This window comes from Dryobates pubescens, chromosome 1, assembly GCF_014839835.1.
Source record: "Dryobates pubescens isolate bDryPub1 chromosome 1, bDryPub1.pri, whole genome shotgun sequence".
Taxonomy (NCBI): Eukaryota; Metazoa; Chordata; class Aves; order Piciformes; family Picidae; genus Dryobates; species Dryobates pubescens.
In genome coordinates this window covers 19,506,834-19,531,016 of record NC_071612.1, presented here as the reverse complement: position 1 = coordinate 19,531,016, position 24,183 = coordinate 19,506,834, and the positions used below count along the sequence as shown (strand labels likewise).

General features: G+C 37.6%; 1 protein-coding gene across 4 annotated transcripts in view; it reads right to left on the bottom strand.

Annotated features, from left to right (window-relative positions):
* Positions 1–24,183, bottom strand: part of CACNA2D3 (calcium voltage-gated channel auxiliary subunit alpha2delta 3) — a 425,193-nt gene that overhangs the window by 265,372 nt on the left and 135,638 nt on the right. For all 4 annotated transcript variants that reach the window (XR_008462276.1, XM_009910018.2, XM_054162207.1 and 1 more), the window contains exon 4: positions 24,075–24,134. Coding sequence is in view for 3 of the 4 variants with exons in the window: in XM_009910018.2 (XP_009908320.1) it covers positions 24,075–24,134 (60 nt within the window). In the remaining variant the exon portion in view is untranslated. The remainder of the gene's footprint in view (positions 1–24,074; positions 24,135–24,183) is intronic.

The window sequence follows — 24,183 nt, the reverse complement described above, 5'->3', positions numbered from 1 at the left end:
TGGAGAAGAGGAGACTCAGGGGTGACCTTATTACTCTCTACAACTACCTGAAGGGAGGTTGTAGACAGACGGATGTTGGTCTCTTCTCCCAGGCGGCCAGTACCAGAACAAGAGGACACAGTCTCAGGCTGTGCCAGGGGAGGTTCAGGCTAGATGTTAGGAAAAAGTTCTATACAGAAAGAGTGATTGCACATTGGAATGGGCTGCCTGGGGATGTGGTGGAGTCGCCACCACTGGAGGTTTTCAGGAGAAGACTTGATGGGGTGCTTGGTGCCGTGGGTTAGTTGTTTGGGTGGTGTTGGATTGGTTGATGGGTTGGACGCGATGATCTTGAAGGTCTCTTCCAACCTGGTTTATTCTATGTATTCTATGTATCTTCTTAATGGAAAGCATGATAGAGATAGAGAAATTCCCTTATACATGTCTATACTGAAGAAGAGTTGAATATAAAAAAGTTATAGAAGTTGTTAAATACATTTTGCAGGAAAATCCTACATTGGCTCAAAGATACTGTGCACCTGTATAGAAAATATTTATCAGTTTTGAATGTGTTGGCTCTGACTTTATTGCCACAGCTAAACAAATATTCATAAAAATATATTAGATGGTTTTGAAATTATTATTTCAATGTATAGTTACTGTATTCAAGGTACTTCTGTGCTGCTTTCATTTCCAATCCATGACAATAATTATGAGTGCCAATATCCTTCCCTGAGCATTATAAGTCATAAGCCATCTAACCACTGCAATTCAACAATGTCTTGAACAAAAGGCTTAACCAACAGGAAAAAACATATTTGAAATAATGAAAAATTTGCTACGCTGACCCAAAGGTTATTAATTCAGACTTCCCGGACATAAGTTTACCATTCAGGTGACTTACTATATGTAGATTCCAAGGAAGAAATTAAACTAGATACTGTTACACTAGCATTCAAGTGCCAGAAAAAGATCCTCTCCCATAAATAAGGTGCCATGAAAACACCTCATTAAGCAACCAGCTGGTGATTATCTATTTCCTTGAAGTAATATATAGAGTGACTAGACCACACAGGGATCTGAACAATACATGCAACACATCATGAAGAAACACTGAAATGTAATATACATCTCAGCTATGTACTGATCTGCAGTTTAAACAAACCTGGAGACCTAAACCAGACTTATAAACTTCAGCAACAAAAAATATTTTCAAAGACCAACAGGCTTATGCTAATGGAGACCATTCAAAATGCCTAATGTAACACACATCATCTTAAGAGAGAAATATGCCATGGATAATTCTTCAGCAAATATTCAGGTACTTAGAGTACAAATACAAGCTTAGGTTCACCTGACCTATATGTTGACGCTGAAAATTTGTAGACTGTTTGTAGTAAAGCTGACTGGGAACACTGAGTTGGCATCCCTGAAATCTCTCCAATACCCACTCTAAATATTCCTGTATTTATAAAGAGTTCTACCACATGAGGACTTACTAATAATACAAGATTATTTTCTAATCAGAAGACTGTCTCTACTTATATATATCCTGTAGTTTAACCGCTTTACAAATGTCTTGCATAGTTGCCAGCATCTTGGGCTCAGTTACACAGTGACAAGCCCTAAATACTTCAAGGAAATGAGACATATTCAATTTTAAAAGGCTTCTCATCTCTATTACAGCTATGCAGAGACTTTGAACTTAATGTAAATGGTGGTTTCTGCAGCTGAAATCAATAACTGTCCCTTTATCTTGAAATGTATAGATGACTAAGGAGCTGATCTGATATGATACTGCTTTCATGTACAGAAATATTAAGAGGGTTTCCATCTGCACATTTTAATATCCACCTCCTCTGTATGAGTGTGCCTTGGAAAACACAGTAATTTTGATTTTTAGTGCTTCTTTGCAGCAGTAGTTCCTAACAGCTCATAGGTGTTCATACAGTGAGCAGTGGCCAGTGAGCAAACAGCCTTCCTGGTCTTCACTAAGGACATTCAGAAAGAGATCATCACTGCTGATAGCTCAAGCATTAGACATTCGACACATTTTCCTGTGCTCCCAACACAAGCATTAATGAACAACGCTAGCATTTTCCAAATGAAATTCAAGTGTTATGTTGAGGTTTCTCCTAGCTGAGCCTCACAGTAATTACTGAAGGCCAGAACTTTGTCGGGTAAGTATTAATGATGGGAGAAGAGAAGAAAATCTTCCAAATACAGAGGCCCTCTACTGTTTTCCATGGAAAGCAATACAATTAGTTCCACACTTGCAATACTTGCAGCAGAAAGAATGTGCTTGTTTCTCAGATTTACCTGCTGAAATAATTTCACCACTGTAGTCAGGTCGTGGTTCTGTTTCCAGCAGCAATGAAATAACTACATGCCTGTGTCTCAAAGAAATGCTTCTTTTAACCTAATGTTTACAGGCAAGAGGGTTGTTGTTGTGAGCTATGAAACACTCTGACTTGTATGGATGTGGAGGCCAGAAGACATCCCAGAATAGCTAAAAACACTCTTTATTTTTCACATTTTCTACCAAGCCAACAGCTTAAGCATCATCATGAGTCATAGAAGTTGACTAGCTGGTGACAATCATGTGTTGAAACTACAAACGTCAAAAGGCTATGATTCACTTAAATCAAGCACCTGTGTTTAATTTATTTATATTAAGCTTCCACATTTCTGAGACATGGTTTCACCAAACTGATTTACACTAGAGTGTAAATCACCATCAAAGTAGAGCAGAGCAAATCTGTGGAACATAACTGGATTTCAAATATGACGCACAGCAAACTGCAAAATCACATAGATGGATTCATTGTTAAAACTGCTCCAGCTTTGGAAACATCTTCACATTTTTTCCAGTCTGTGAAAGAATTTAGAATGTTGCAAGTATACAATTAGTATTAGATGGGATTAATTCATTGTGTGGGAAAACACAGAAAGAACAGAAATAGAGCTCTGTGGATCTCCTTTCTCTCCACCCAAACTTCATTCAAGCACATGTCTACTCAACTCTGAACATACTGCCAGAACTCAGTTTTGGGAGCTTGCTTTTCTCTCCTCTGGCTGGAATATAGAATATTGCATTTTTCAATGTCACATGATTTACCATGAAAATATTTTAGTCATATCATTTCACAGTATGGTTCTGGGGCTGGTGGGCTCATGGCTTCTTTGTACCTATTTTCAGTCATTTTCTTATCCATCCTCTTTCACAAAGCTGTTTGCCAAGTCTTACTTGCCTCAACTTGTAAAATAAGAACAAATTATTATCAGTCCTTTGAAAGGCACAAACCAGAGCTCTAGGAATAAAAGCTGCAGGCTTTGCCTGCATGATTTCAGAAGAATCAGTTTTGATTTCTACTCCGGTTCACTCTGGATTTTGCTCTGAGCTGTGTATCAGGATCAGACAAAAATCTTCAGTTTACTGGCTGAAATACAGAACCCGATCTTCTTTGGAATTTGATCCAGAAGAATAAATCAGTCCTCAAATTACTACAACGAGGATCAAATTTGCTTCAAGAGTTCTGTGAACCTGAGCAAAAATCTCACAGAAAGTTAACTTTTAGTGCTAGCTGAAGTCAATGGTTGGCATAGGCCCACAAGCTTTAGCAAGCACATGCTTCCACTGGTGTTTACTTACCTGCAATAAGCAAGAATAAAACTATGTACACTTGGTTTCTGAATTTGGTGTGCAATTCACCATGCTAAAATTAAGCAGGGGGTAGGGGAGCCAAAACCAAACCAAACCAAACACAACGGAAAAACCCCATAATGTAAGGAATAAGACATGGGTAAGAAACTATACTTTAGTGCTTACTCTGTCCCAAACTGCACATGCTGCCTCAAGAGATGAGAAGTGAAATGGAAAAACAAGAAAATCAACAAACAATTGCCTGACTTGAATATTCATTCTCGTATCTTGCTTTTGGCTTTGAATTTGGAGCAACCTCTTCTGACTTAGGCAACTTGCCCATAGTTCAAGGCAGGGAAATGTCTCAGAGAAGATTTTCCTTCACCAGAGAAAGGAAAACTGTAGTGGATACTGTGATGTGTTTTCCCTTAGTGACAACAGGTTTTCAAGGCACAGTACACAAACCATTTTTGAACAGTAAGGGGTTGTTGCAAGCAGAGCAGCAGTGCTCAGCCATACCTGGATAGGGGGCCAAGGCTTCAGTAGTCCCTACCACACTGTCCACTGACACAGCTGGAGCCACATTACCTCCTCAGCACAGCAGGTCCATCCCACACCTACATGTGCTGCACTTGTGCTCTGGCACCTGGGAGAGGTGAGGAAGAATACACTAGGGAGCACGGGCTCAGCTAGGGGGTGGATGCTGGTTGGGGAGCAAAAGGGGTGAGCTGCTCCTCATCAGAGCTGAAAAGGATTGTGATGGGTATGGGATAAGGCTCCTAGTGTGGGAAAAGAGGACTCCAGGAGCTGCTTGCTCCTTCTGTAGATGATGGCTCTAGAGCAAAACTGGCATCTGCAAATCCTTGACATGTGGCTTTCTAACAGATTGCACAGAATTACATGACATAGGGAGCTGCCAGCCATTGACCCTTGGGGAGAGGCAAACTAAATGCTTCCTCACATTTGTGTGAGGCAATATAGATTTGTATGAGATTTATTTCCTTCAGGTACATTATGTGAAGACATGCATTAGAGAAGCTGGTACAAAGACTCTCTTTTCACCACCACCACCACTTAAATATTTATAGAAGAGGAAAGTAATGGGGGGCTTATTGGGAAAAATTATAAAGGGAAGATCTGATAATAGAGGAGAACGGATGTTCAGAGTGACCTTTAATAAATAACTGCTATGGCCCCATGTGAGTTAATAAAATTGCAGACGAATTTAACCACATCCCCTTAACTTGACCATGCAGTTGTTGAAGGGCAAGACAATGTATACAGACAGAGAGGTCAGCATCTGCTAATGACCACAAAAAGTTTCCTCACTGCAGTATTGCAGACTGTAGTTACAAGATTTGAGAGCTGAGTCACAGACTATACCCTTCCCTACATGTGTAAGACATTAAGTCTTCATCACAGAAACTTAAATAAATTAAATCATTCCATTGCAAATGACAAAAAGGGAACTTTCAAGTTGCACAGTTATTCTGAGATATGGAAGCAATAAAGTTAAGGTTCCACACGCATCCTTAGCTCTGTGCTTTGGTCTGCGCCTAGTGTGGTTGTTAATTCCAGAAACCCCTAATAAGGTTTTCTTCCTAAAAACTAAATAATAATACTTTTTATTCCCATACAGTCTTATTAACTCTCTAGAAAGAAAAGTCTACTTTGGATTATTTAAATGAGTCTCCTCTGTACTGACATTCTAATGCACTAAGATCTTTTTCTTGTATTTAACTATTCTGACATTCCAATCACATTTCTCTCCATGGAGCTCCACCAATGATCCCATCTCTAAGAACCTAAGCAGTGTACAAAGGGCTTTCTCAATGGATGTATCCCAGAGCATTTTTCTATCAATTCACAGCACTCCACATACACCAGAAAGCACTGAGATAAATTTAGATTTATCAAACTTAATTGAATATACAGGAAGTCTTTATATGCCTATAATTTTTCATCATTACTCAGTCTTGTTATATTCACAGGCTGTTGCAGGTTACTGAAAAAGTATATACTGTGTATTTTTCAAGTAAGGGACTTCCATTGACTGGCATAGAAGAACTCTACATAGAAGCTATTTCAAATTGAATGTAGCATTAAATCTACAATAAAAATATTGGATACTACATGGAAAACAGTAAAGGCTACACCTAACGCACAGAAACAAAAGATAACAGATTGAGTCTTACCAACTAAAGAGGGTATCTTGAACTCTGCCATTTTCAATGGCCAGCCAATGTTACTGACATCATAACAAATGTCTTTTGGTTTTCCTTTTCTCATGAGATGGGCAGGTGTGAGAGAAATTTTCCTATTGGATTTTGAGTGATTATTTTATGAAATATTCCCAAATACGGAAACATTTCTCTGGAAACAAGTGGCCACTACATTCCACATAGTTTGCAAGATGCGTTAAGGAGTGATTCTTCTACAAATAGTCAGAACTCCACTGCATTTTCTTTAGAAAACAGATCAATTTGGAAGAAAAGCTCAACGTTTTATCTCTATATCCATTGGAGGAGCAATGCTTCTCTTTATGAACTCAAACATATTTATTAAATTGAGGCCTGTGTCTGCACTTCCTTTTGCAGGCGAAACATTAAAATTTTGTTATGTTGAAGGTTGTAGGGATTACTTTTGCAAAAACTTTTCCCATACTGTCTCAAATAATTTGAGCATTTTTACAATTCTTCAACTACCTGGGGCTAAGAAAATTCTGAAAGATGCAAACTGGGGCATAGGCATCTAGAGACAGGCAACTCACATGGAAATATCATGACAACTGTAACGATAGTAAAAATGGTAAAATCCAAATAAGCAAGAAGTTCAAGAGCTTCCTACTGTATCTGGTATAGAATAAGTGCAATGGTCAAGTTCTTTGCAGAATTAACAAAAAAACCCAACCAACCAAGGAGATGTTGAGCATTTTACACCATGAGTGGCTGTGATCAGTCAGAAACACAGATGAGGACACATGCCAGAAGCTTGTGAATTCCACCCAATGAGAAAAAAATAACACATCACAAAACATAGCTGTGCATGAGGACCATGACAAAAAAAAAAATGGCTAGAGGTAGCTTTGAGATATGTTTATAAACAAGTCTAACATTACAAAGGGAAGGAATAGAATAAGCAATAAGGTCATATTGTAACTTCAATTAAAAAAAATAAAACCAAAAATAGCTGAAATACCAAAGGAACATATTTAAAAGGGGCTTTGAGTGGGAAGGCATAGTTGGGTTTTTTAAACAATCATAAGTACTCTCAGCCTTGTGTGGGGATGAAACAAGACTGGCATCTAGTGGCTTGCAGTGTTATGGGACTTACTCCCATTGAACCGCTGGGATAGGTTCCAGACCTCCTTTTCTTCAGTAGTCATTACCATCGCCTGGGCTGTAATTGAGTAGCATCTGGTGAGTAACTTGCTAGCAAAACTTGGGGGACAGGAAAGAGTTCCTTAGCTCTATAGTAGTAGTTAGCTCAGAAGCAAATAGATGGGATATTTTTTGTTCAAAATGGAAAATACTTAGTATAGCTATAGGGCTAATAGTGATAAATTCTTTATGCACATGTTCAGCTACCACTGACTTCCAACTATAAAGATTATTAATAGAGCATTTTTATACACCATAGGTGTTTGGTGACATTTGCCAAAATTTACTTAATACTCTTTTATAAGTTGCATATTTTTTAACTGGGAAAATATTGGAAATACATTCCACAATTGGGAATTTTTGGAAATTCCTTACGAGAGGAGACAGTGTACTTGCAGCAACAGATTTCCTGAGAGTCATTCAGATCTCTGGGGGAAAGATCAGTTTGTCTGCAGAGAAAAGGGTACAGTATTACAGTATTAGGGAGGTTTGATGAGTTCTTGATCCAGGTTCCATTTTAATTACATATTATTAATCATTTTGCAGTTGGAAAAATCTAACATTGTCTATGTGTAACTAATTAGGAACTCATGTGTTTTAAATTAAAGAAATGTGCAGAGGATTGAGCTAAGAATACATAGCACTAGAGCGTGAATTTTATTTCACAGTTCAAAAATTGTTCCTCTACAACAGCAAATAAACAGGAAATTAAATTGCGTATTATGTTCCAAAATCAACATGAGATACTACAGACATTCCTGATTCTTCAAATACCACCACTGAAAATAACATTTAAGTAACCTGACCTGCTTTATATTTGCCATCCTTATCTTTTGGAAATAGTTCTCTGATAGTTAAAATAATTTCTCTAATAATCCCTTCACCCAATATTCACACAATCATAAGTACACATTAATTGATATTAATACTTACAGCTAGGATTGCAATGAAAGAGTGTGTTACAAACCCTGCTGTTGCTATCAGCAGTTCAGAACTGCATGCCAGGAAGATTTGAATTGAAATCAGTGTCATGCACAAAAATCACTAAACTAACATCGAACATATATTTGAGAGAATAGAAGTGTTAAATGTTAATACAGATGTAAACAGTGATGTAATTTAAAGCATTTAACATTTTATGTAACATGGAATAAACCACAAAAATCTGTATGTGGTGGTAATACATGACTTTAGAGTTCAGCTTACCAAAGTGTCTATATACTTTGGAAACGATTCATTTTATTTTCAGCTTTCACATTTTAAAATGAAATTTACAGCTAAATCCCAGTTTTAAAACTGAAAGATAAAATTATTGCAGATTTATAACAACTTCTTTGATTCTGCCAAAGACTGGTGCTCATCAAGTCCAAACAGTAGGATTTACACTGGGGGGTAGGGGGGGGAGGTGTCCTAAACTTTTTGTTAAGAAAGCTCACATTGGCTTAATGTGGTTGACAATGTGAAAGCTTGAATCTAAATCCCTGAAAGACAAAAGATTATGAAAGTGAGGAGAGCATAACCCTTGTCCAGTTTCTATAATATAGCTGCAGACTTACAGTACAATACAACAAATAACATTTCTTGGCACAACTTGCCAGAATTGTAAGCTCAAAGCTTACAATTGTATTTGAAATACAATCCTGTTTTCAGTAAAAAAAGTTTAAAATACAGACAAATTTGAAACCCTAGTCAGTACACTATCTGATTATATTATATACTTCTATCTAATATTTCTTACATACATCACCCAGTTTACATCATAATCTTCTAGCTATTAAGGTTTCTGTACTCTGCCCTTTGAGTATAACAGCTATATGCTTTTTTTAAACACACTTAAACTAGCTATTAAAATATATTTATTTTTCCCCAAGTAGGCCAGCTATAACATGCTAGACCACTCAAACCTTCCCTGTAACCTTTTGGTTAGAACAGGTCACACGTTCAGGAGTCAAACTACAGCTAAGTGGTAGTTAAATTTCATTGGTCATTGGTGTACTTACAGAACATGCAGGAGTTTGTTCCACAGAGCAGTGCTTGAATGTATTGACTCCTGCCTCAAATGCATATGTGATGACATACATGCATGCAAAGTAATCCTTGCTGTACAGTTTTGCAGCTAAACACAAGTGAAGAGATATATACAGGTAGGTAGGGGTCATCAGCAACTAATTAGGTAAAGAAGGTAAGCAACATTTTCAGACTATCAATTACCTTATTCCCCATCAAACATTTGAGAGGGTGGGGGCAGAAAGAAGCAGAGGGTGAAAACATTTGCAATATAAACCCAGCCAACTCCCATCCAAAATAACCCATGAAACCGAGAAACTATGATTGCACCAATCTCCAGCAGCGTTGTCTTTTGCCAACTCCAATAAGCCAAAGGAATTGGCGATCTGTAGAGAGGTGTACGATACCTGCCCCGAATGTGTGAATGACCACTTTTATTGAAGAGATGGGGACATGTTTTTAGTTAATGCAAGACAGCTCAACCGCTAAAATGTTGCTAAATCAATTGTATATCAATAGATACATTCTCATGTCACAGCAGTACAGTTCAGCGTGTAGGGTAACAATAATGGAAAACAGAACTTGCCATTATGTATCATTAAAGTATAATCAATTACAGGAATCCGTTAGTGCTTTCCTTCAGAGAATCAATCATGAGGAAACACAATCTACTTAAGTGTGCAGATAACAAACGGAAATGATTTTTAAAATAAGGTGATTGGGTCGAAAACATTTTTAAAGATAAACTTTAACAGATTTCCTGACCTCACTTTATTAATGCAAGAGTCAAAATACACAAAAAAGTTGGCATTCTATTCCAAGCATTGAATATGAAAGTTCTTATTAAATCTGGCCCTGAAGCGCACATTTTCCAGCCAACATCCAAGATTGCATTTGCTGTATTCATCATTATATATTTGTGTATATATACAATGATGTCACTGTTCAAGGTCCAATTCAAAACTCACAGCTCTTATGCTGTCTGTCTGGAGCTCACTTACACACAGACGGAGGCACAAATTCACAAGTTCATGTCAGGGCATCTCTGGAGACAAGAGCACAGAGATGCCTGTACGCAGAATGAAAGCATGCTGTGCACTTCAGGAGCTAGGCAATCATGCCAGGAGCTAACACACCCAGTCAGACAGATCATGGGCTGGGCATGGATGGATTTGTCACAGCAGGAAGCCTTTCTCAGTCAAAAGTAGAGCTGAATTACAGTCTGAAGAGAAGGGGTAAAACAACAAATTAAATAGGTTTGTATCCTGCAAATTCTCTCATTATGTCTGTCCAGATTTATCCAGATACACCTGGACCACTGGTGGTTTACACAAGTACTGTGGGTATGAGTCACCTATGTAAGACAAAATTGAATCAGCTGAAATGCTTTGGACTTCACAATAATCTCACTTCCCAGTTTTGTTTTCTCATCTTCCTGTTGTCCCTTGATGTGTGAGGTGAAAACCAGTGTTGGGATAGGGTGAAGAGAAGGAACAACTCATGAAACATTAGGGATGGGAGGAAAAAAAGCTCAAAGGGTGAAGAAACACTTTTGAAGGAAAGTGTAAAACATGCACCACTAGGACTGCAAGGGGTACTTGTCTCCCCCTTGTATCTACCACTGCCTTCTTTCAGAAGAATCTCCAATTTCATTTCTCCACAAGCCCAGCAACTCCCAACTCAAGAGGAATGCTGGTGCTATCAGTATGTAGAAGGGTCAAGGACTAGGACATTTTTGTGGAGAAGATATATAGTAAGGTATTTGCCAAGAGATTACAAGGAATTAAAACCTTAATTTCATCTATAGGATAATTGTGGGCTGCTGTTTCCTAGAATTCAATGCAGAACTCGGACCTAAAGAATCTTTTAGAGATTCAAGTATTTTTCTAACACATACTACATACTCTTATTTTCTGAATCTCAATTAATCTTTAAGAGATTTCCCAATCTATAACCTGCAGTAGATCTCAGTGGATATAAATCCTGTAAAACTGCAGAAAATTGCAGCTCAGAGAGGTGGAATTCAGTAGGGAAGGGGAGAAGGTATAGAAATTGAGCAATTTTTTTATAACACCACCATCTTTTATGTGACCTCCTTACTGTGCCTTTTTCTTGTCACTGACATTTTACAGGTAGTTGAAGTCTGGAAATTTGGGTCTTTCTAGGAGAACAATAATTTGACCTCCAGAGAGCTACTTCAATAGACATTTATCTGTACAGTAATTTCAGTAAAAATGGGGGTAAATTTCAGAAGCAACATAGGATTTACCCCTTCACTGAGAGGTGTGTGTTTAGCTATGAGCATCCCTGCCTTTACTATTTAGGTTGAAAAAGACCTTTAAGATCATGAAGTCCTATTGTTAACCCATCACTGCCAGTTCACCACTAAACCATGTCTCTCAGCACCACATCTACATGGCTTTTAAATACTTCCAGGGACAGGGACTTCTTCACTTCTCTGTGCAGCCTGTTCCAGTGCTTGATAAACTTTTCAGTGAAGAACGTCCAACCTAAACCTTTTCTGGTGCAATGTAAGGCTGCTTCCTCTTGTCCTATCACTTGTTACCTGGGAGAAGAGACAGACCTCCACCTTGCTACAACCTACTTTCAGGGAGTTAGAGAACCTCTTTTTCTCCAGGCCCAAAACCTGCAATTCCCTCACCTACTCCTCATAAGGCTTGGTCTGTCCCAACCAGTTTTGTTGTCCTTCTTTGGACATGGTCCAGGAGTGTTAAACTAGCACAGTGATACTTCATGGGACTATTAATTTCCTAAGTGTTTGCAAGATCCCCAGCTACTACATAAATGCAGTAGGAGCCACAATGCTTGTGCTAGGGAAACATTCACAGGGATCTCAAGTGATACATGGTCTTATGAAAAACAGCACTCAGCTTGGTATGAAAGAACCTCGTGTAAGATATGCTCAACCAACAGACAGACTCTGTGCCAAATACAGGCAAAAGCATCCAGGGCAGTGCACAGTGTAGCTAGCAGCAAGAGAGTGAGAATGAGTCAGGGTAGCACACACTTTCACTCAGCAGATCCTCAACAGCCCTCTGCTGCTGCCATGAGGGCACAGGAGAGATGGGAATTGAGCTGGGCAACCTCATGAGAAGGGAAGAGACAGAAAGGAGAGAAGATCATGCAGAACAGTTTGTGGTTGCACTGTGGCAGCAAGATCAACTGGTGGTGGCAACATCAACTGGTAGACTGGTCAGTAAACCTTGGAAAGCCCTTGGAGCCTCCATGAAAGTCCACAGCCTTTCACAACCTCAGGTAACCTCCCATCCAGGCCATGTTGCCTCATCACAGTTCCATACATCCTATCCTAAAATAACGTATCCAGTATTAGCACCCACAGGCCCTACACACTGTACAGGCCTCAGCACCTTGCTGCCAGCCAGATGGCCACTACAAGCCCTATAGTCAAAACATCCACCATCCCTTCTACCATAACAGACATTCCCCATCTCAAAGACTCTGCTGCAAAAGTCACTTTTCCATGTGATGCTGAAAGGCCTTGAGCAGACTTTGTCAAGCAGGAGCTTCAGTCAAGGACAGAATACAGTTCAGAAGACTGTACTTCTATGTCTGAAGCTTTTACGCATCATCATAGAATTGTCATATTTTGGCATTTTCAAATTTTACATTAAAAATACCTGAAAGCCATTAACTGTGGCCCTTGACATTGATCTATTCTTGTGGTTTGTGCTATTACCTATTACTTATGGAACGGTAGTTGCTTTTATTTTTCAAATAATTTTCAGAAAAGCTGAGTTTGAAAGTCACCAGTGACTATTTCACAAACAGCAGCTTTCAACTAAACAATAAAAAATATGCAAGTGTATTTTCATGATTTACAGAACCCCCACAGCTCACTGAATTCAGACAAATCCCCTATATTATGAATCGACCAACCACATGATTGATGAAATGATGCATGAAAATAGAGGCAGAGGCAAAATAACCTACTTGAACCCAGAAAATTTTCAGACAATAATCATTACCAGTTTTAATTAACTTCAACACAAAAGTGGGGGCTCCTTCTGTTCCAAGTTAATGAAGCTCAACACATAGACACTACAATTAGAGACAAAGCCTAAGTCTAAAGCAAGTTGTATCTTAGGATTGAAATAACGAGCTTGGTATTTTAATTTTGTAGTCACCAATTATATGAGATTCAGAAACAAAGAAATATTATGTGCAACTGAAATGTTAAGGTACAGATGTAGCTGTTTTTCAGTCTTTATCTTTCTTATAAGCCAAAGGCAAGCAAATATCTTTTTTCCCCACAATAAGCAGTATGTAAAATACCAGGGAAATATTTCCAGTGGAGTCATCTAAGATTTACTAACTTGCATACTATACAAGTCAGAAATGTAACCTCATTTAAAGCTATGAACTGCTTAGTGACTTCTGTCTCTCATATACATAGATTAAATCTTTATCTATAATCCTGTTACTTCTATTTAAAATGGTTGTTGCATAGCAAAAAAGCTGCTCTCCCACACAAAAAAAACCCACCAACAAAAACTCCCACCAAACACACACCACCCCCAGATCACTTTCAGCCCTTTTCAATATTTTGCCTATTCCTAAATACCAGTATAGAAGAATAGATGACCTTTAATCGCATCATCAAGCACCTCCTCCCACCCCCACCCCCCCAAAAAAAGAAAAGATGGTCTGCCATTTATTTCTCCCATTTATAGTTTAATAAACTTAAAGATAATAGGAAAAAGGTGGAAAAAAAAACAGAGACTGTCTGGGCTGTAGTATCAGATATCACTGCTTATTACTGGCTATCTGCCTAGTAATCATAAATCCATAGGGTAATACTCTAAAATCTTTTGCTTTTCAGGTAGGTGTGAGCCAAAAAGGGGGGAAATAAAAAAAAAGTTTAATTTTCTATGAAGAGCAGAAACAGCAAGCACAGCACAATTGGGTATCAGGATGCATAAATATTCCTGATTACAAACCCTTTCACATAAAGCAAACAGGAAGAGTTTGAAGCTAACAGTGTGTACATCATGCGAAAGGTATCTCTGTCCCAAAAGATAGATATCACAATGACTATGAATGAACTGCTCCAATAAATTATATTATTCCTCAGAGAGGGAAGGAGAGCAATGCTATAAACAGTGACTTCAGAAAAGTGAGAACAATAGGGCATTGAATTTTGCAAGAGTGAATTAAGGATCTTTCTTTTTTTCCTGGAGGAGAGCTCAGTATCATTGACCAATGGGCCCTATAAATAAAAACATTAACTCTGGCAATGCCTGCTCTTCTGGGCATCTTAGCACCTTTGTCCTTTCAACATACCAGCAACAAAAATGCAGATACAAAATACATACAAGCACATAGAGAATTAAATGTTCCAAATAGATTCTTTAGACTATATGTTCCAGATGGGTCCAAAAGCATGTGATTCAGGCATATCAAACACGAGCACTTTGATAATAGAATGTGCTGTGCATCTTGGGTATAGAAGTCTTCACAAAAAAGACGACAACAATCTCTGTACATCTCCTCCCTGTGCTGACTGGTACTTACTGAACATCCACATATAAAGGAAAGCTATGCCAGAGCAGCATATTTCAAAATTAATCTTGACAGGATCAAAATCCTCACTTGCCTTTGGTATTGCTTAAACCAAGGAGAGTTGTTCTGTTGAAACATCCACTGAGATCTTGACAGGACTAAAGCTACCTAGGAGTAAATCTCGCTCAGAGTGTGAAGCTGCTCAGTGCTGAGGGCAGGGCTACTGCTGCTAAGGAGGTAGAAGGCACCTGGCTCAGAGTTCAAGCTACTGAGTAGCTGACATTTTCTGCAGCAGAAAGTTGATTGGAAAGCATTTTCAAAAGGTGACAAGCTCTCTTTTTTTCCTCAGAGGGATGATAGAATAGAATAGAACAGAACAGGATTAGAATAGAATAAACCAGGTTGAAAGAGACCTTCAAAATCATCTTGTCCAACCCATCATCCAACACCATCTAATCAACTAAACCATGCAATCAAGGACCCCATCAAGTCTTCTCCTAAACAATTCCACCACCTCCCCAGGCATCACTCATCTCAGGGCCACAATCCTCAACAAGCAAGTCAGTCAAACTGCCACTATGAAGTGATTCTTAATCCCAAATTCCTGTTTGGTATCACCAAAAAGCCAACCACTAAGCATTGGCACAACTAACTTCATCTTACATGTTTCTCTGGGTCTTCAGCTGCTTTCTTGACTAGTTAGAAGTGGAAACTGGTAGTCTCATGAACATCTACTAGACAGTTTTAAACATATCAGTTTCTCTGAGGTTTAGGAAAGCCTCAAGAAGCATGTGTTTTTCAAAAACATTGTGATATTTTTCCTCCTCTCCTCTGTAGCATTCCTCCCTCGCTCCCTGTGCATACACATTTTGCTAGACTCCTCTGAAATTAATTGGACTTCTACCTACTCTTATTCTCTCCCTGAAGGTTTTTTCTTTGTTTTATAATGAAGCCCATGTCAAGCAGCTTCTTTTCATTTTTGTAACTATCCAACCTGGCACCAGACACGTGGAGGAAAGAGGGGTTTGCCTTTTTTTTTTTTTTTTTTAGTATCAGAAAACTTGTTCTCCATTTTAGGCTGACTGTGAGCATAAGTAATGGGTTTAGAGAGACTCACGAAAAGATTAGTGTCAGTACACTTGAAAAATGAAGATACTAACACTTCACAGATTTGCCTTTGGACATTATTTGATTATTTGTCCTCCAGCCTTCTCGTGCACTTTACAGTTCTCAGACACCTACCCTTTTACAGTTTCTGCTTTCTTCTGCATCGTCCATAGTCTTTCTTTCATGTATATCAGATGCCCCTTGCTTCATTTATCTTGTTCTATGTACTCTTACATCCCTGCTCGGACCAGTAAACCCAGTGCCCAGGAGGTGCTCATATTCCCAAATCACTCTGCTTTAAAGAAAATCACCAACTTCTCAGTGATAAATTGTGGCATGCACAGAACACATGCTATTTTGGCTTTGTGGAAAGACAAACATGCTGGCAGAAGGCTGCCACATTGCCAGTCTAGAATAGGCATTTTTGGAAAGAAGGTTGAGCATTTTTGCAGAGGAAATATTTTTAAGACTCAAGCAAAGTTCTTACAAGCTTGCATTCACTCCCAGCTTGATACATCAAATTTCAATCTAATTTTAAGGCTGTAGAAACAAGTATTATTGATTTTCTGTTAAAACATTATTTATAATATCTTTTGTCTTCTTTTGTCTGTTCCCCCTGCTTGGAAAGGAACAGATCTGTTTTCATTTGACTGGTTTCTTCTGGTACATCATTATCCCTTTGTCCAAACAGTACTAACTTATTCTGCTATCTGTTTTATTGGAATAAGCTAAATAACTGCCTTGCAGAGCCAATAAAAGAGTGAATTCCATGTTGCAAACTCATTGAAATACTGATAAAACTCATAGAACTTTTGTTCTATTTAGAACCTTAACTTGTGCCAGAGAGGGAAAGCCATATACAGCAGTTCAAATGTATCCTCTGAATTAAGCTCCTCTGAATAGAAACTCAAACTATGGTCTCTGTGACCCAACGGAACTACCCTATCCATCAGGCTTTTCTGAGGCCAAGTGCCTCACAAACTCATCTGCTGCAGTTGTTTCACATCATATAAATAACTTAATATTCACTAGAGAAGAAACTTAAACAGGCTTTTCATATCAGAACTGGGAGCCCCACCTACTTGATTATGAGTGGTTCCAAAGGAGACATTTCTCTTGCTCAGGAAAAACTTTGGGATATCTCAATGTTTAATTGCAGAACTTGAAATTCTGAAAATACTCACAAGCCATTTCCTCCTCATTTCTGGTAGCAAATAAATCTTAAAAAGGGATAAAAAAAATAGTATAATAGGAAAAATCTCATGAAAACAAAATTATCTGCTCAGGCATACTGTTCTTTGACAATTCTGGATTTCAGATTTCTGTGGTAATTTACAACAGATATTGCCAGGCAAAAAGTCTAGATCTAGTGTGGGGTGTCCTTGCCCATGGCAAGGGGGTTGGAACTAGATGATCCTTGTGGTGCCTTCCAACCCTGACTGATACTATGAGTAGAACAGAATTTATAGTGTGTTCCTCAGTATTCAATTCACATACTTCAGATAGTGATGGCTATCATGAGAGAGGCAGGCACAATAAATCCAGAACTGTCCGGAAACTACTTCTAGTAGTCATTTAATGAGTCTAGCCTGTTAAAGGTACCAAAAGGATGAGTCCTATAACTGCAGTCAGAAGAATCAACCTCCATTAACTGTGCCAAATGTTCTTAGAGACAGAGTACAGTGTCTGCACTAGCAAATTCAGCCCATAGCTGCTGGTTCTTTTGCTGTGTAGGTAGAACAGCTATTGAACTGAACAGGTGGTTCTTTTTTAATGCCTCTCTTATGTAAGGCAGAATGGCACCAAAATGGCAAACAGTTATTTGCAGCAGAGAAATTACAAATGAAACAATCTACTGCATCTCTGTTTCTGAGACAGTAAGTGAAACTCTGCATTTCTGTGCTTAGCTGTCAGACTCACTCCTTGTCAACAGAAATTATGAGGACACAAAACCAGCTCAGCCATTCTAGCAACTTATATTTGGTTTATTTGAAGTAAAAACATTTCAAAATTCATAGAAAGATAAATGTGTGGAAAGGCAGAAATAATAAAAAAAAATTCACTGATAGTAATTGTTTTAAAATTCAAAAAATCTTCCTAAGTTCTAATAAAAAAATTTACAAATAAAAATCTACAAATCCACAAGGGAAAGAACTAGTGAAGAAGTTCATCATTAGAGGATGAACTAAAATTTTACTAGCAGGATTTTTTCCTTCTCTCATAAAATCTCATTCTCAGATTCTGGTCATTTACCATAGTGACAGAGAACAGATAAAAACTTGGAGATTAAAATAACTCAAAAGGTTCATGGCCCCTCTTTCTCTGTACACTCTTTCTAATACCTAATCTCTGCCATGTATTCAGAGTGAATGCAATGTGAAATTCTTCCTCTGAAGGTTACTTGCCCTGTGCATCAGCTCTAGAGACTTCTTAACCAGCAACATCTCAGTTTACTGATGTCTCAATAGTTCCATAGCCATGTAGGTTTTCATCTTCCCAGCCTCAATAAATAAATAGGAAAGAGTAGACAAGCTAAAGTGTTCTCCACTGAAAGGGCTTATCCTCAGAGCTAAACAACTGGAAATCAATTTCTTGCAGTTCTAGCATGAGTGTGGTTGAGATGTCCTTATTTTGAGCTCACAGGAACCAGTAAGAATAATACTACACTAAAAGCTGAAACTTTTCTTTCTTCTTTCAGAAAAGAGAAAAAATAATAAAAGAAAATAAAAAAGTATGGGTGTATTTTCTGAAAGAAAAAAACAACAAAAGAAAAAATAAACTCAAATAATGACACTATCTGTTAGTCACATCCTGTTATGCCTTGTAGCTCACTAGATGCTCATGCTTCTATTTGCTTCATCCTTCCTCTTAGTCCTCAAACTGTGGTGTAATTCTTGAGTTTGTGACATTGTTCTTACTATTTGGGTCTCAGTGACATTCTGAATTCTACACTTAATGGCCTTCCTTGATCTCTTATCTTTTGCTCAGTAATAAATAAATCTAACTGTTGAGAAAACTTGGTAACACCAAGACTTCTGCAGGCCCTGGCAGCATTTCTGTATCACAGCTGTATCAAAATTATGCCCTTAGCTGCCTGAAGGTGACTGTACAGAAGTCACAGTATCACTAGTGTTAGAGAAACACAAAGATGCATTACTTGTGTGAGAGGCATATTTGACAACTGAATAAACTATAATGTGTCTACAGTATGTAGCTACTTCTGCAAAAGTTGCATAGATCCATGAAAATTTAACAGCTTAGATTGGTGCTGGTTAAGGACCTCTTTCTCCTGCCTTATTACAAGCCACGGGTATACGGTGTAAATGCTACCCAAATATATGAGATCACTTTGGTCTGCAAAATATTTGAAAGAAAGTCTAAAATGGAATTTAGACTTTCAGATTCCAGACTAGGTTTCCAGGCTTGCAACTCAGAAAGATTGATCTCTGAGTTTGAGAGTGAACAGCTTGAATAAACAATCCATGAAGCACATCAAGCTTCAGATGCTCCACTGCTATTTTCAGTGTACTTTTCAGAAAGTCATTTTAATCATTGGTTTAATAAGAGCTTGAAGCCAAACAGACTTCCTTGTCCATTCTGGACATTATTCTAACACCCAGAAAAATATTAATACCAATAGACTGTAAATCTAGCTATCATGTGCCTTATTCAAAATTAGTGAGATAACAAATATGCAAAAAAGACTTTTGGAAATACTAAAATGAAAGTAATGCACATGTTATTATAGGAGTTTAATAAGATTATGTAGAATAGCTATTCTCAATTATCTTTTGTCTTCATATTTTCCAGTAGTTGATATCAATGTAATTACCATCTATTTGATTAAATGTTAATTAAATGCCTAAGCATTTAATAATCCATCATTATAAATTTTTGCATAGCATCATTAAATAAACACTGATGTCTGTTGTTGTAGTTGAGTTTTTTTTAAAGTTGCCTCAATTTAAGTTATGCTTTTATGTCTACATTTAAGCTTTCTACCCAGCAGTTGAATTTCAAAATGTCTAAAAGTGAGATTTTTCCCTTTGAAAGACAACAAAAAACTATCTAGTAATATTAACAGCTGCAGCAATAGAGCCAGGAGCTGCAGAGTTTATGAACTGGAAAATTTTCTTCCCCAGCCCTCTTCTACTGTTTGTGCTTTCTCCTCAACCTTTGAAGTCTCATTTCTTGTAAGCATCAAAAAATTCATTAAATGCATATAAAACAGTACATTGTTCACCTATGTAAACCACTGGAAAAATCCTTAACTATCCATCTGCTGATTTCACAAGATTTTTTTTATAAAAGCAAGGATGAGATTTCCAAGGACATGGAATGCAATTAGGAGTTAACAGCCAGCAAAATCTGGCAGAACAGCACCTAACTGTGGTATAATTTTGAAAATCTCTTCCTTAAGGCTCAGCCATATGTTATAGATCTAAAAAAAAATAAATCATGAAAAGCAGCCTTATACCATTATTCCTTTTTTATCCCACCAAATTAACTCTAAGAGTATTCTTAAAAGATAGTAATCCTTTCCTAAAAACTATTTGATTCATCCTCTTCTACACTTCTGACAAAAATGAAATAAGGTCAATTGCCTTGCAGTATTGGCACTTGAACCTTTCCCATCTTATATAGAAAATCAAACTAAATTCAAATACATCTCGTAATTCAGGTGACATCGATATTCACTAGCTTCCACTCTATTAAAAAGAAATAACCTTGCTTTTTTATTACCAGATTGCACACAAGCAGAGAAAACGCAGCTGGAATGAAAGGTGAGTGAACTAATGAACTTAATTAGCACACAAAATAAAAGAACTACCCTGGAAATGTCTTTGTATAATGAAACCATTCAGCAAATGAACCAGCAGTCACTACAAAATCTTGTATTACCTCCTCCTGCCATTTGGGTCAGAAGCACGAAAACTGGGTAGGAACTAAGTATCTTTATTGAGCCTTAAATTTGTATATATTTTTAAAGTTTGCAAGAAGCAAAGCTCCATTGAGAACTCCAGCATCAGTCCCACTGCTGAGCATGTACCACCTGAGATTATTGAAAACCAGAAATTATACGAGGAAAAAAACAAATAAACTACACAACGCTATGACAAAGACCTTACCCTCAGACTGTTCAGATGATAACAATGTTCTACACATCTCTATTCTCAGAGCTCTGATGAAATCACACAAATATCATGACATTGTAGAAAATTTAGGTGCCAACACAGGCCACCTGACTGTCACATGCATTCTTTACCACCTTGCTACTATCCGCATGAAAAGAACAGATGAGTATCACATTGATGTATTTTTACACAACAAAATCTGACCAGTTTCCAGTGGATTGAGGAAATTTGGTGGGAGGAGAAAATCTCTAAATCTATGTGGTTGTATCAGCTGCATATGCAACAAATAGGTATATGACAACTCCAGGGTAAACTCTTACACTTCAAGAGCTTCTTCCAAGGGTCTGTACACTGTACCAATAGTGTTTCTGGGAATCATAACAAGGCAGTTCACATCTTAAGAAATACATATCAAAGCATAAAGGAAGTAAATGATCAGGAGGCTAAAATTTCACTCAACAGTTAACAGTTATTTGAAATGTCTTAATAGATTTGCACCCAGCAGAAGGTGTTACTTTCTTGTATTTCCCAAACTACTCCTCTCTGGCAAACAAGTCAACAAAATCAAAAGATGGTTGTAGAATTACTTCAAAGCCTCTAACATTCAATACTTTTGCTAAGTCTATGCTTGGCAATTGGCTCCTGTAATTTTTTTTCCCATCCTATCAAACCACAGAATCAGGAGGCATGGCTTCCTGACTGCAGATCTTGGTTCACATCCCTATCAGAAAAAAAGAAAGAATCTTCCAAAGCCCAAACACTGTAGGGTATATCTTTAAAGTCAGTGATTCTTAGTTTGGTCATTACTCAAACATGCAATGTATAACACAGATGAGTTAAACATCCTATCACTCATTTTGATTTATTTCTTTCAATTCAATGGGAATTTTATTTATGTTTATAACTACAAGGTTTTTGTTGGTAGTGCCAATAGATTCAGCCCAGAGAGAGACAGCTGAGTGCTTAGATCATTATACTTTATAGTATATTGATTAGAATACCTATAGAGTAACTAAAGGCAAAACCAATAATGTTACTAAGAAAAATGCCCAGAAGGGATCACAGCTACCCTAACCAAACACTATAGTTTCAGCACTGCTGAAGAGAATAACAGCAGCCTAAAAGACAAACTCTTATAGTTACTATTTCCTTTAAGTTGGTGTTTTTTCACAGTCAATAAAAATAATAATATAATTTTTATTTCTCCCTTATATCATTTTTATGTACTGACATAATATTATCTATACTGTCCTCTAAGACATAGAAGGTGATGTTGGACCAATAAAAAGCACATTCTTTATGATCTCTCTGAATTTCCAGAATATCTGTGCACAAAGAGGCAGACTGGTACTGTATCACATACCACTAATTCAGAGCATTTAATCCTGTCCCTCCACATGTCAGCCAAGGCAATACAAACGCCAAAAAATTCCTCTTTGGTAGCAGAATTATATACGGTGTATATTATATAAGCCTTCTGTCCCCCTCCACTTGAATGTACACTATCAAATCATTCTGGCCATTATTTTATATTGAGCAGATGGCATTATGAGATTTTTGATAAAGAACAACAATCACCCAGGAAGGGCTGCAAAGGGGTCGCTGAAACCAAGATTAACAATTGATTAGCTTTAATGAACCGTGACAGTAATAAACAACAGAGCTCTACACAAAGATTTGATTGTCCTGTTAATGCTGCTGACACAAATGGCTTTTAACTGGCTTCCTGAAAGTGTTAATATCTTCAAAGCCTCAGCAAATGAAGAACTTAGTCAAAGTGAGAACTATCCTGCAGTGAAGCAGCACTTACTGCAAAAATCTTCTGTTAAGAGTGCTTCTGATTTATTCAGACAATAGCTCTGACATCTCCATGGCTTAAAGGTTGTTTTTATTTTTTTGAAAAAAACAAACCAAACCAAGAAAAAGAAAAATGATAACACCTCACAAGGCTGGAATGTAATAGAACTTGAAAGCATTTCAATACAGAACACAGCATACATTGAATACAACAGCAATATGAATTATCAGTTTCCGTGCGCTCATTTTATGCTTACTCCAACATGGGCTGATAGACATCAGCATCACAGCCTTCTAAACTCAATCTTTTAACCTTCAATCCAAAAAGCTCATTCTAATTTTTTTCCCCTCTCTGCACAGAAATCTGTAATTTGTGTCATATTTTCATTAAAGTAAAATGCTTTGTGATTACGGGATGCAAGCATGGTAAAATCTGAAAACAGAGCTTACAATTTCCTGTATTTCTTAGACACATGTGTGGAGGAAAAAGTCTGCCCCAAAAGCCTCTGTTGCCCTTAATGATTAAGCTCAAATTTTAAATAATCATATGACAAATATTCACAGAAAGTTTCAAAGATAAATCTAGATAGAGACAAAGTAAACCAATCTTGACCTATTGCAGCATTCTAGAAACCAAGGATATACAAATGCATTACAGGCAAGGATACATTTACTCATTTGAGTACTGAGTAACACATTTTCTGTTAAACTATCCTGTTTTCTAAATTAACCTGGAGTGGTTTGGGGCTTTTTTTTGTTGGTTGTTTTCATTTGGGGTTTTTTGGTGTTTTTGGTATTTTTGGGGGGGGCTGGGGGGGGGTGTTTGGGTTTTGTTTGGTTGGGTTTTTTTGTTTGGTTTGGGGTTTGTTTGGGTTTTTGTTTGCTTTGTCAGGTTTTCTTTTTTAATTATGTGTCTTATTTAAGCAAGGATTTTTCTTCTAAACATGTTCAACTCTGAGCAGCGCTGCTCCCTGCCATATTATTTCTAAAGGCAACACTGAGACAGTAATGATCTATGGCGCTAAGGTCTTCTAGGTAAGTGAAAAAAAATTATGTCTGCTGTAGACACAGAGCCAAAGGAAAATCATTTGCACAAATCAAGGTCATACTAATCTCATCCCTGTGGGTTCCACCCAATCTGCAAATTCAACTCTCTGTAGAGCAATTCCTCGCCAGTACACTGCAAGGATGAAACATGCCACTAATTGCTGTGTTTAGAAATCTTGACCTAAGTAGACATGCAGGGAATTTAAATGGAATCTCTAAAAGAGTAAAATCCACCTGCTTGGTCTCCCAACACACAAACGCTAAATGTGTAACTTGTCAAAATACTGAGCCAACCTTCATTAATTCTGTTTTCTGTAATCAGCAGCCTTCTATTACTCACATACTTGGCTTTCCACGGCAGTTCCTCATGGAAGCTGTTATACAAACTGGTGTAGTATAGTATGATGATAAAGAGTTAAGAAAATAATTATTAATTACCTGTAAGTCAGCATCAAACTCATGTTTCAGGTAAGCATCTTCTGCAGCTTCAACAAGACGCTGAAAGAAAAAAAAGGAGGATAAAAAGGTCTGTCTATTTTTAAATAAC